At 38.1% G+C, this 13,090-nt stretch overlaps 1 protein-coding gene across 1 annotated transcript in view; it reads right to left on the bottom strand.

The window, feature by feature from the left end:
• Window positions 1-13,090, bottom strand: part of LOC122354637 (inactive N-acetylated-alpha-linked acidic dipeptidase-like protein 2) — a 192,444-nt gene that overhangs the window by 25,874 nt on the left and 153,480 nt on the right. Inside the window, 1 exon segment of the mRNA XM_043252897.1 lies at window positions 6,897-6,992. Within this exon segment, the coding sequence (XP_043108832.1) occupies window positions 6,897-6,992 (96 nt within the window).

Below are 13,090 nucleotides of genomic sequence, written 5' to 3'. Positions count from 1 at the left end.
CCAATCAAACGCCTCGTTTGGGGAGATAACGCTGAAACGCGTTTTGTTAATTGGTTAAGATTAGCTACTGTAAAACATCCAATTCAAAACATTTCGAACAAAAAAAGCAAATCTGGAGTTCAGAAATTTGCTCTACTTTAAACGTCAAGGAGAAATTGTTCCCATTCCTGGACATAATGTTTCATACATCCAGTTCACCTGCAGGTCAGTGGTACAAAAAAAGGGAAAAGCACAGCCAAGCAAGGAAACCAGCCTTTTTATGCCTGACTATTTAGACTCATCTTGACTTAGAAACCAATAAATGACTATCGGCAAAAGTGGTTCAGACGGAACACTCGAGTGAAAGACGTCGTGCCTGTCTACACGAGAGACTGCTGAAGTGTGTTTGCAGATTGACAGCGATTAGGTGTTATTAAACACAGTGATGGGAACTTCTGATTAATCTGTAGCAAATTTGTGTCATACAAAAATCTAAATGGTAACCCATAAAAAAATTATTTTTTAGAAGCAACTCTTTCAAAGATAAGGAGATGTTTTCAGCCAAAAACAACCAAAAATCTGTCATCATTTCTTGTAAAAAAAAAATATATTTTTTTTAAAAAGCTGCTCCTTAAACTGTACTTCTATGTTCTGGATGGGAGTTGATTATTATCAAAACTAAAATATTTTAAATATTTCCTTTCTACTTTCTATTAATATAAAGGTTTTTACCAGGCTATGATTTTTTCTATGATTTAATCAGTCTCTCATTTTATACTAAACAGATATGCTTTTTTCATGGTGACTGGCTCAAAGTATTATTTTCAGCAGACTTAAATTTCGACAGATCTATTTGGTGATTTGTCTCTCCTATAAGAAATAATACAGTCCAGTTCGGAAGAGCAAATCAGGGCAACAGACACTTCATGAAAACCTCTGCATGGCTGACTGAGGTGTTAAGCATTGTTGAGAATCTTTCCATTACCTCATCACCTCATCTCTTTATCATCTCTCAGTCTCTCACTCCCCATCTCTCATCCCAGCGGACAAAAGCCACATCTGTTACACACACAGTGAGCACAGCTACACAGGGACAGCACCGCTGAGGCTGGAGGCAGTAGACTCGAGTTGGCACATTGTCTTTCATGATTAAATCACCTCAATGAGCTTTGACATGTCCTGTGCTACAGTCTTTCCATATGTAATTCATCAACTTTTGAACCAGATCTTCTCCTCTCTCTCAGTGTTCACACCATCGCTATTTAAAGGAATAGTTCACTCCAAAATTAAAATTATGTCATTTGCTGTTTTGCTTCCTCTGATTATGGTGCATATTTATTCTCCTGACAAGCGACATTATGGATTAAGGTCTGATGCTTTTTTTTTTCGTAAACAACTATTTGAAGTTAATAATGTCTTGTAACAAACACACAACTTTTCATGAGAGAAGACATTCATTGACAGACTGGAGTGATGTGGATTACTTTGTTTTTATCAGCTTCTTTTGGATTCTCATTCTGATGGCACCCATTCACCACAGAGGATCCATTTGTGAATGATGTAAAGCTATATTCCTCCAAAATGGTTTCAATGATGAAACAAACTCATCTCACATTCGATAGCCTCATTGTGAAAAAAAACCTCTAGGACCTTTATTTTTACAAATGTATGAAATTCAATGGGGGCCAAAATAAGCACTGTACACGACATGCAGGTAAAAATATAATATTGGCATATTTTATTACCACAAATTAACAGCTTATTAAATGGACAAAATTTACTAATCCATTCTTACGATTGTTTTTAGATACGATTTAATATTTTAATATGAACACGGGAACACATAAAAACAAATCGTGGTCACAATTTAGTCATGGGAAGGAGTTTGTAATTTAAAAAATGCTGGGCTGTCAAAACCCAACTTTGGGTCAAATATGTTAACCCATCTGTTGTGGGACAACAACATTCAACCTCAGTTAGTAAAAGATGACAATATTTTTATTTTGGGTGAGCTATCCCTTTAATTCTTTTTCTTTTTGCTTTGTACATCCAGTGTTTTAAAATTCCAGCATTCTCAATTGTACGGCTTAATTGAAGTTCAATTCAAAAATCTTTTTCTAGTCTAATTCTATAAGATACGCCAAAGCCAATAATTTCTGGGAAATTAGTGCTATCTTATCATTTCAGACCTTAAATTAGAAAAAAAAATAGAAGAGCTTTCCCGGGTAATTCTTTTGCAATCCTTTATCCTCTGAATGTTGAATTCATATTAATTTGACTGCATAGAGCAGATGGTCCATTTAAGCAATTAATAGGCTAAAACATTAAGAACCAGAATGGGGGTCAGTTCGGACAATGGGCAGCTGATGATCTTGTGCCACCGCATTAGCACTGATGGACTCAGAACAATGCGATCCCAACATCACGTCCAAATGAAACACCCTCACTCCTTTACAACTTGTTTTTCTGGAGGTCTCTGGACGGGGATCTCTTGACTCCCTGATGAGTTGATTCAGGAGCAGGGAATGTAAATTGAGATGCTTCTCGGGTTGACGTTCCCCACGGAGTCCATCAGTGGAATCCTGCCCCTTCCAGGTGCCATGTAAGCAAAGCTGGCAGAATCTTCCGTTCACCCTTCTTCCCCTGCCCGGCTAGTGTCACTCAGGCTGTCAGAGTACAATACCAAGCCTTCAGTCTTCACTGCCGCCACTGTTTCCATCTGACACATAACAATGGCTGTCCTGGGACGTTCAATCACACCAGCAGCTGCTCTCAACCTCACAGCTTCCTCTCGCTGGCAGCTTGAGTTCTCTCAGGCTTCCTACTGCACCGCCATTTCTGGCTGGCTGATTCCCAGGGCAAGCGGCGCATGGCAGGTTAATTTTGAAAGAATCTCTGGATAGCATGAGTCTATCTCTCTTGTAAGTTCTGCCTACAACAGAGGAACGCTTCAAACATGTACATCGCAATCTTTCCATTAGTGAACGCTCCACTGGGCATCTCGCTCTGTTCTGAAAAACTTTACTTGAGACACTTGCAGGTTACTCAACTGTTACTCAAGTGAACTGAATAGTGAACTGTCAAGAATATGTGGATACACTGCTTTAATTGTTTTCACTTTATGCAGTGTCTCTTAATTAAAAGTTTAGGATGGATAATTTGTCATACTTTATTTTAGGTGGCCTTAACTACTATGTGCTTTCATTTAAATTAAGCATTCGGTACAATGCACTTATACATGTTTTTACATTGTACTTACATTTTTGAAAAAAACGTAATTACATCTGTAATTAAATTCTGTAATTACATATATAATTACAACTTAATTTGTAAATGTATTCTACCTCAATATTCTCTAATGCTCACTAAGGTTGTATTTGTTTGATCAAAAAATAAAAGAAAATTTAGTTCTCTGCTGAATTTTAAGCAGCCACTCTTCAGTGTCACATCAGAAATAATCCAAATATGCAGATTTTCTGCTCAACGTTTGTTACTGTTATCAATATGAAAACGGTTGTACTGCTTAATAGGTTTTGTGAAAATCACTGTAAAAAAACCTTTGAGCAGTAGTGTAAATAAGAAACTATTTTAACTAAAACTCCAATTATTTAAAAAAGAAAAACAAAACTAATTCATAGTAGTGTTCAGAAACTTTTAGAGTGCTTTCTCACTTGGTTTGATTGCCTAGTCTGAACCACAGTTGGCTTGCTCACTTCCCCCACCCCTTGCCCCGCTATTTTATTTGGGTCTGAACCACAGTTCGTTTGTGTCATCAAACCAGATGCTGTTTAGCCTGTTGCTTAGTAACAATGGTGCAGGAGAAGGCGGCAAAATGCACACCACTGCTTTCTTCATTTTTTTTTTACTTCAGTACATAACGGCAATTACGTCTGTCTTACGACTGTACTGAAAAAGTTCTAAAGTGCACTGAAAGTAAACAAATGAAAAGTACAGCTGTCTGGAAAGAGACGCTCATCAGGAAAGTGAACAAACGTTTATCAAATAATGCGTCATTAGTAGCAGTACACTTCTGCGATTTGGTACGATCGCGTTCCCATCAGCAGAACCCCAGAAAAATATATGGTAATGTATGTAATAGTAGAGCTAACCAATTAAAAGGTTTTAGCTCCAGTGTTTGTAAAGCATTCTGTAGAATGCCAGACTTGGCATTGTCTTGTATATACATAAAGAAAAGTGAAAAAAGGGAACCACAGCAAACAATTCACAAAGATACAATATTGCAAACGGAGTTGAAATTTTAAAATGAGGCCAACTACCCCGTTAAGGGAATGAGCGACTTTAGATGTAGATCTTTAAAGCAGTACTCTAGGTAGTCAGCACAGAAGCTCTGAGCCCCAGAGAGTTGGTATGCCGCATGTGGGCCCTGTGAGGGTGATGGAGTGTGTGCATACCTGCGGCTCAAATGATCGATGCCAGGCTTCCGTGCCAGGCTGAGTGGAACTGACTCAAACACACCCAGCACTACTCAGCCCCTCTGTCCTCCCCGTCAACCCGGCCCAGCTGTGGTTGTAAAGGTGAGGTTGAAAAATGAGCAGAGGATGTGATAAGCTTCGCTGAAAGAACTCCCTAGGCTCCTCAGCCTGCAGAAAAAGAGAGTTCGGCCCGGGCCCGAGGTCCTACGGGACCTGAAGGCGTAGAGAAGCGTGACACCACAGATACAACAGCGCTGGCCTTACAGAGGGACCTGGGGATTTCAAGTGCGCTTGTACTGCAGCTGGAGACTATCAGACAGCGGCGAGACCCAACTCTCACACCCCATCAATTCACGTCTGCCTCCACCGATTTAAGCTGGCATCAGGGGGCTACTTGAGTTTAGTTTCCATATGAAATCTGGATCACCAAACTAACGACGTTCGCGGGCTGTTATTTCGGCAACGGCATACTGGGAAAGGCCGGCAGGTGACTACAGGTCACGTGATATTAAGGAAACTCTCAAGAGGCATTAGCATTCATTAATATTGGCTTTAGAGTCACACCGAGCTCGTGGCAGGCGGAAAACGGCAACCCTTACGGCATCATTACAGGGCCAATGTGACTAAGAACTCGTGCTGTTTGGAAAGTAGGGCATATTTATACAAGACGCCCTCTAGAGGATTGGGCTTGGACTGTGCATGAAAGAATTGCACGTTGGAAGAATGCATCTAATGCTTAAATTGTCAAAATAACTTTGAACGACTTTTTATGTGTCTTTTTGATGGAGAACTCATTTTGAATGAATAAAAAGCACTGAATAAAAGTCTCCAAGTTCCTACAGGTTACCCAAATATGAGTTGAGAAAACATTTCTTCTCAAACATTTACTAGTAACACTTAAAAATAAATTTGTAATTATGGAAATTAGTATTATGGAATACTGCAGGTTCAATTGGCAGCATTTGCTGTATAAATGATCATTACCACAATTTCTTTTTCTTAAATCTCTTAAAACCAGAGAATATGAAATACTGTAGCTAGTACTTGGTGGATGGGAAGCAGAAATGCGATACTATAATAATACTTTTACAGCATTCATTAATCTAGGTTAATAAAGTTAATATATGAATTAACAACAGAAGTTATTAAAATTAATGCATTAATAAATGCTCTAAAATTGTTATTCAATGTTAGTTTGGTATACTTAATGCATTAACAAAGGAAAATGAAAGAATCTTATTGTAAAGTGTTATAACTTCCCTGCCACCAGAGTGTCTTTGTATGCTTTTTACAGGCTAAGATCTTACCCTTTCTGTCTTGTTTTGTTATTCAGGTAAGTTTCCCAACCTTTCTGCCCGTTGTTCTGAGAAATATGATATTCTGACACTTCCAAATCTGCGCGCTGAATTCAAAAGCACACTAAATATTTATCTTCTTAGATTCTGCAGACGCTTCATCTACATGTACATACTGTTTTGAATGTGTAGTTGGAGGTGACATGACAATGAACGGACACTTTGAGCGCCTTTCATCTATTCTAGCATGCGCTGTTGTCCCACAACTCTTTGTGTCATTGCCAGTGTGTCTTCAAGCGGCCTGAATAATTCATGGTGCAGAACAATATCTCCTTGACTGTGATGAGGAACTTTAATGATGCTCATATTTCTTGCTGCCGTTAATGCTGTGGCCATAACTGGCAGAGAGAGAGAGAGAGAGAGAGAAAATTGTTTATAAAATCTCCAGCCTGTTTCATCTATATTTCATAACATTTTCACAGGGTTTGTTGTTGAGTCTAAGCATGCGCCCTGTTCCTCTACAGACTGCCAGGAAGGGGAACAAGCTGTCAGAAGACAAACAATCAGTGTCTGTGGACTGTAACACTGCTGGGGTTTCATAACCTGACCCAGGAGAGCACCAGACGCTGTCACTTGACAACTGGTCAATGCGTTTTTGTCCCATCTGGAAGACACGCTTCGCCAAAAATGTTACATAGACTATTTTACACATCCCTCATCTTATTGTGAATGATACCTCATTTAGCATTAGACTTTTGCTGAAAAAAAAAGAGAAAATAGGAACACAAAATGTCACGTATAAACTCTTGATTAACTTAAAAAACTCAAAGTTTCAAAGCAGGCATTTATTAGGAGAAGAGAGTTCGGAGAACACGTAGTGATCAGGTTAAAAATGCATATCTTAAAGGAATTAAAGTAGAGATTAAGAAAAGGTTTGTTTATCCGCATCAACTTAAAAAAAAAAAAAGTTATTTGCTTCATTTTCTCATTCCATCTGTCTCTTGAGTTATGATTTGTGTAGCTGCGCAATTAGCACTTGAAAGCAGAGCAAGAAAATCTTCCACTCAAAACAAAATCCTAATGCTAACTTCAGGCATACAACACTGCAGCACCTGACAAACCAGCCAACCAACAAACAAACAAACTAATCACTATTGGACTTTTGTAGTGAAAGGAGGAGCACTCTTACCTTGGCAATAGTCTCATGGAGTTTGAAGGCTGGATCCAAGGTCTCTCTTAATGAAGACTCAGGAGGGAAAAAGGCCTCAGAGAGAAAAAACGCTCTCTAGGTTTGAAAAAAAGGAGAGAGAAAAAAAAAAAAAAAACATGAAGAATGAAAAATTAAAACATGCCCATACAACGTTGTCAACATAGGTGAGTTTAACTGTCATAATGCACATCTGAAATAGACGTATTGGAGAAGTAGATCCCTCAACATGTTTTTTAAAGCCATGTTTCCTGACTGTGTATCTCACAGATGATGTTATGCTATATGCTTGTAGTTTGAAGGTCACAATAACTGAATGATTTTCAGCCATCTTTGACTGATTTCATTTTGTTTTTTACTAGAAACCGTTTCCTTAATCTTCTCAGCATGGGTGTTTGCAGTGAAAACTGACCACCCATATTATTAGCTGACATAGACTTTTTTCCAAAAAAAAAGCAATGAACGCTGATGCTGAACTTAAAATCGCAACAATCTCTCTCCTAAAATGAACCACACACTTCACGCAGGTCAGATTAAAGCCACGCAGTCCTGTCCCTGAAATATAGTTGTCAGAGTGCACCATTATCTGGATAGAGAGCATGATAGAATTTTTTAACTTCACCACTTGGGAAACCGGGCAGGAGGAACCTGCTTTATGTTTGACGATTATTGTTATTGTTTAGCCTTTGCTTAATTAGTGTAATGCCACTTCAGAAGCTTTGAGCCGATGCATCCCTGTACGAAAATATACAGGGATAAAGAAGCCCTGAGCATCCTAATTGAGAGAATGATTCTCAAATATGAATATAATAAGGGCTCTTCTAATTAAGTTAAGCAAAAACACTTTGAGCTGTGGGGGGGGAAACAGATGCTAGCAGATAAACTCATAACATTAAGCAATGGGAAGGCAAAATACTAAATCCCATGGATATCAACGACTGAATAAGACAATTTTATGAAGGACTATTTGAACTCTATCCTCAGCCTGCAGCATTTTCTGTCTTCCTTCAATCAGCTTCCACTTCCAAAACTGAGTAAAGCTGATCAGGAAGCATTGAAATCTGTTATTACTATTCAAGAGATATCTGATGCAATCATAAGCTTTCCTATTGGGAAGGCCCCTGGTCCCGATGGCTCTGGAATTGAATTTTATAAAAAAAAAAAATATGCAGACAAAAATGGCACCTCTTATGCTAAAGATCTGACAAACAGCAATTGCCTTTATCGATGCACTTTGCCAGTATTTTCTTACTTTTAAAGAAAGACAAAAAGAGACTGCTCCATTGCGATTCTCAAAACACTTTATATTAAGGTTCCCTAATACCTGTGTACTTATACAGTAGATGTGTACGTAGTATGTAACCACATTGCAAGTACACATCGGTACATAGTATCTACAGCTATAATGTTGGTAGTGCACATATGTAACAACCCTCAGAATGGTATGAGTGTACAAATAAATGTGTAATAGTACGTTGGTAACAATACTAAATGATTGATTATGAATCGATAATACTAAAAAAAAAATAATTATAATAAAAGTGCAAATGTGTAACATGTCACTTTTCGATAAAGAAAGTGTTAAACTTTATATTAAGTAGACAATTCCTATGGATTTATGTAATTACTCTGTTGTTACACAGCAGTGCACATTAAGTTAGAAAGAGAGAAAATAGTTTAGATCTGTTTCATCTCTATTTCATAACATGACAGTAAGGTAGATTTTACATGTAAATTGTGGTTAGTGTCCACACCTTATATTAAGTATGTTACACCTTATATTAAGTGGACGGTTCCTAATTAGTTACCACGTAATTACACCGCTATTACAGGGGTGCACCAACTCCAGATCCAACTTTAGTTAGTAGCATGGATAAGACATGCAGTGTTTTTGTCCACTAGAAGTGAGCATGTCATAAGGCATCTACAAGTTGATGGCCGCTGTTTGTATCTTTCTCTTTATAGTGGTTGCACAGAGAGGCACAACAAAGACTGATTCGCATTGAAGATTAGAGGCAGCAGCGCCTGTCTACCCACACAGCTTTTCATCTCACTTGAGAGCGGACACTGCTGTTTTGAAGCATGGTAGCATCGCCAGGGCTTATTACTTCACAGATTGTGCGGCAACATCTGCAATCCGTTGGTTCGGGGTGATCTCAGACAAGTTAAATGTCTGATGTATGCATCCCACCACTCTTCACCAGCCTGATGAACAGAAGTCATTTTCGCCACAAAGTGGGTGCTCTAATACGGGTACTCTGTTACAAGAAGACAATGAAGGCTTTTCATGGTGCCGTATGAATGGAAGCCGGGGATTTTTCTCAGAGATCCGTTGCTCTTCATGCAGATAAACACATGGCTCTCAGGATAATCACCAAACCCTTGGCTACATGTGAATAGAGCTGTGCTTGGGTTACTGGGAATGATATCTCGAGCAGGTGAATTGGTTTCTCTTGACTGAGCGAACCGCAAGGCTCACCTCGGAAAGGGTGTACAGGTATAAATGTGATCTGACAGTCAGACCTCAACCAGCTGAGGCTACTGTACACCAGGGAAACCATTCCCGTTTATTCTACAAACACAAAAAGGCCTTGTTACGACTGGAGTGGCCGGTCCACAGGCAATTCTGCAACGAGCAATTAAAATTCAACAGCCGCATATTACTGTTTAGAGACCCAATAAAATGTAATTTGCAATACAAAACGCTTTTCTCACAAATAAGATAATAAAAATTCCTGGATATCTTTATTCAGTCATTAAACCTAAGCAGCAATGAATATGTAAACAGAATCTATTTTAATCCCTAGTAAAATAAGCAAACTTAATAAATAATTAGCTTAGGTTGTGCTGGACGTCTTACGGGTTCTTGAATTCAATCTTACTGCTTAAATCGTGAATTACTTTGTTTTTTAACATCAGCATTGATGTGATTGAGCTGTAGGGAAAATTCATAATTCGTTCTGGTGTTCCGTTGAAAACATTAAAACCTTGAAACATGATACTTTAGCAGATTTTAATATAAACAAATTAAAAACAAGTGAAATCACGAGACAAAACACTTATATTCAAGAAACAATTAATAGCAATACACCCAGGAGTTGTGAATGTGAGTTTGAACAAATAAATCAACTAATTCAGCTTTTCAACATGTGCTGTGCTGACGCTGTAATATAAAAAAACCTTATAGAATAAATGTACAGTATTTGCACTACTACTTTCTTTTCTGTTGAAGGACATATGACAATATTTTTTTACATTTAAAGTATGCCATTGTTACAGTGTAACATTTACATTCCTATTCAAGAGCTTGCCTGTATTTTTTTTTTATAAAAATTTATACATCTGTTCAGCAATGGTTCATTAAATCAAAAGCAACAATAAAACTTTTTTTTCTTAAGTGCGAAGTAAAGTTTGAAAACATGTTTCCACCCAAAATATTAAGCAAGACAAACTGATAATAATAAGCATAGTCTTTTGGACTTCTATAAATAACTTTGTTCAGTATTTACCTTTTTTGTATCAAATAATTTTTAGAGTCTTGCTAAGCGTAAGACTTACTGAATTAATGAATAAATAAATTAATTAATTATTAGCCAGTATCGACAATTCTATCCGGCATCCAGTAACAGGCAGCAAAAAATGTGTGCGTTTGAAAAAGAGAAATAGATAGAGAGGACTAGTTTGGCAGAAAGCAAGAGCTGAAAGAAATAATCACAGTCTCACTGTCATGGCAAGCGGGACACACGCTGTTTATGTAAGCTGGAAAATGAGGCTTTGAATGCAGTAATCAGCGTGTGGCTGGATATCTGCCTGCTCTGAAAAGCCCAGCCCTGATGCGCGGGACAGTCTCTCCGAAAGCGTTCAGAGCTATTTAGTGTGCCATCATCTCCCAGTAACCAGAACTAATGGTCTATTGTTGGCAGGAAGCAATATGAATATTCATTGACAATGAGCGAGTGATAATAAGACACAGTAAAACGCAGCGACAGGCTGAGGGCTGACAGAGGACGATCTCAGCTGCGGTTTTGCACATCTATCACTGACTTAATCAGCCGTGTACCTCTGAGGAAGCTCATATGATGGAAGGATTTCACTGTAGAGGGCATAATAGAAATGGCAGTTAGGCTATCGTACAGCTAGCTCCCCAATATACTCATGCAGAAATTAGTTCAGTTTGAACACATTATAAAAGACCAAATGAGAGAACAGGGGGACTAAACCAAAAAAGTCAATCAAATCACTGCAGGCAAACACAGCATTTGCTGCTGCCAAATGCATCTGTTTTTGTGTGCTTTTCTCAGCAATGAAGGATAAATGGAGGATCTGGCAATGCCGTGAGGGAAGGATACGTGATGAAACACCCCTGTTTGATGAGGAAAAGCACTAGATCAAACCAACAAACTTGTTTTGTTTGTCACAGGCTCGGCATGTTGAAACTAACAGCGAGCTGAAATCAGTGAAACATTTGCAATTTAACAAGAACGTCACTGATTAGCTTCGAAAACAACTTCAATATCTGATTTTTAATACGTTTAAACATTGTTTAACTTTGCAATATAGATATTTAGTCTGAAATCAGCTGAAATTATATTAGCTTCTCATAAATACTAATTAATCATAATTAATTAAAAGCTTGTTAGCACAATCGCACCCAGGAGTTGTGAACGTGGGTGTGAAGAATTCTGAAATATATCAGCTCTCTTTGATTTCGCTCGTCTTCGTGGAAGATGTGCTGCGTTCGTACGTTTTAAAAGAGTGATAACAGAAAATAGACAAAGAAATTGAAATCATTAACTGATTCGAACTTTGGAAGCCATCAAAGAGGACTATTAACTGTTTATTATCTGATCAATAGAAGTGAGAGTGTAGCTTTTCAAACGATTTTCTATTGGAAAAGATGAAACGGAGCGTCATTATCGAATAAGCCAGAGCGGGAATTCTGATTTCCGATAAAAATGGTGGTAATGAGTCAAAGCTTTATAAGAACAAGCTGCCAAATGAATGCTTCCTCACTATTATTTTTATGCAAATTGTGGTTTATATGCATTTTACAATACCATATCATGTTAGAATGCTACTGAATCTTTGATTTCATGTTTTTTGTTAAGACTGTGTTGTTTTTTTCTTGTTTTTTTTTTTCCTTTGAATAAGGACGAGCTGAAATGGTTCTGTCTGTAAGTGACAGACACTCTCAAATTAGTCCCCGACACTTGAGATGGAAGATACAACTTTATCATAGCAGACACTATAGTGACTCTGAACATGTGGTTAATTTCATTGCCAGCCAACTCGAGGGACCAGGACATCTGCATGGTAACAGAATGATGTTTGACAGATGCTGGTTAAATGGTTTGCAGCTGTGTCTATTCATATATACAAAAATGCACAAAAATGCGTATAATTTATTACAAACAAGATGACCCTGGCTACGTAAAGGCAGAGTTAACCTGAGAATGGAAGATGGGGGCTCCCACTTGGGTGCTGTGGTTATCTTTGGGATTATCAAAACTATTAGCACCCAGCCAGGAGTACAACATATATTAGGCAGAAGTCCAGACTGGAAAAGTAAACCGCATCTTTGCTCTTGAAACAGATGCTACATCTGTCTGGCTCAGTTTCTAGCACCCCATGAGCTCACCAACAGGCTAACACATCCACTCTTGATCAAATTATCTTTTAACTTATGTTATATTCAGATTCTTCAGTTTATGCAACTTCGGTGTCAGGTTTAATACAGTGTGTCATTATGTTCAGTAAGTTCTCACTTTTCAAGTACCATCTGTCAAGGATGAAGGAGAATATCTGACTTTCAGTGTGACTTATTTGAACGGAATCATTTGCCAAGTATTTTTTTATTTTTTTTTGTGTCAGCTATAAGTCAAGCCGCGTTTATTTCTAGCACTTCCCTAATAAAGACTGTGTCAAAGCAGCTTCACAGAAATCAATGATGGAAACCCAATCAGGGACTCAGTCAAGCTACAACAGAATGAATGCAACTTCTATCTCTCAAACTTCAATGCCCTCTAGGTGTTTGCTTATGGTACAAGCAGATCACTGACATCATTTAAGAAAAATGGTCACAATTTTGAAAAAAAAGGAGGATATGAAGAAAAGGCGTTTTCACAAGAGCAAACTGTAGCGTTTTTAAAAGAATCGCACTGACCTATTTACTCACC

Source organism: Puntigrus tetrazona, chromosome 11, assembly GCF_018831695.1.
Source record: "Puntigrus tetrazona isolate hp1 chromosome 11, ASM1883169v1, whole genome shotgun sequence".
NCBI classification, from domain to species: domain Eukaryota; kingdom Metazoa; phylum Chordata; class Actinopteri; order Cypriniformes; family Cyprinidae; genus Puntigrus; species Puntigrus tetrazona.
This window is presented reverse-complemented; position numbering and strand designations above follow the sequence as displayed.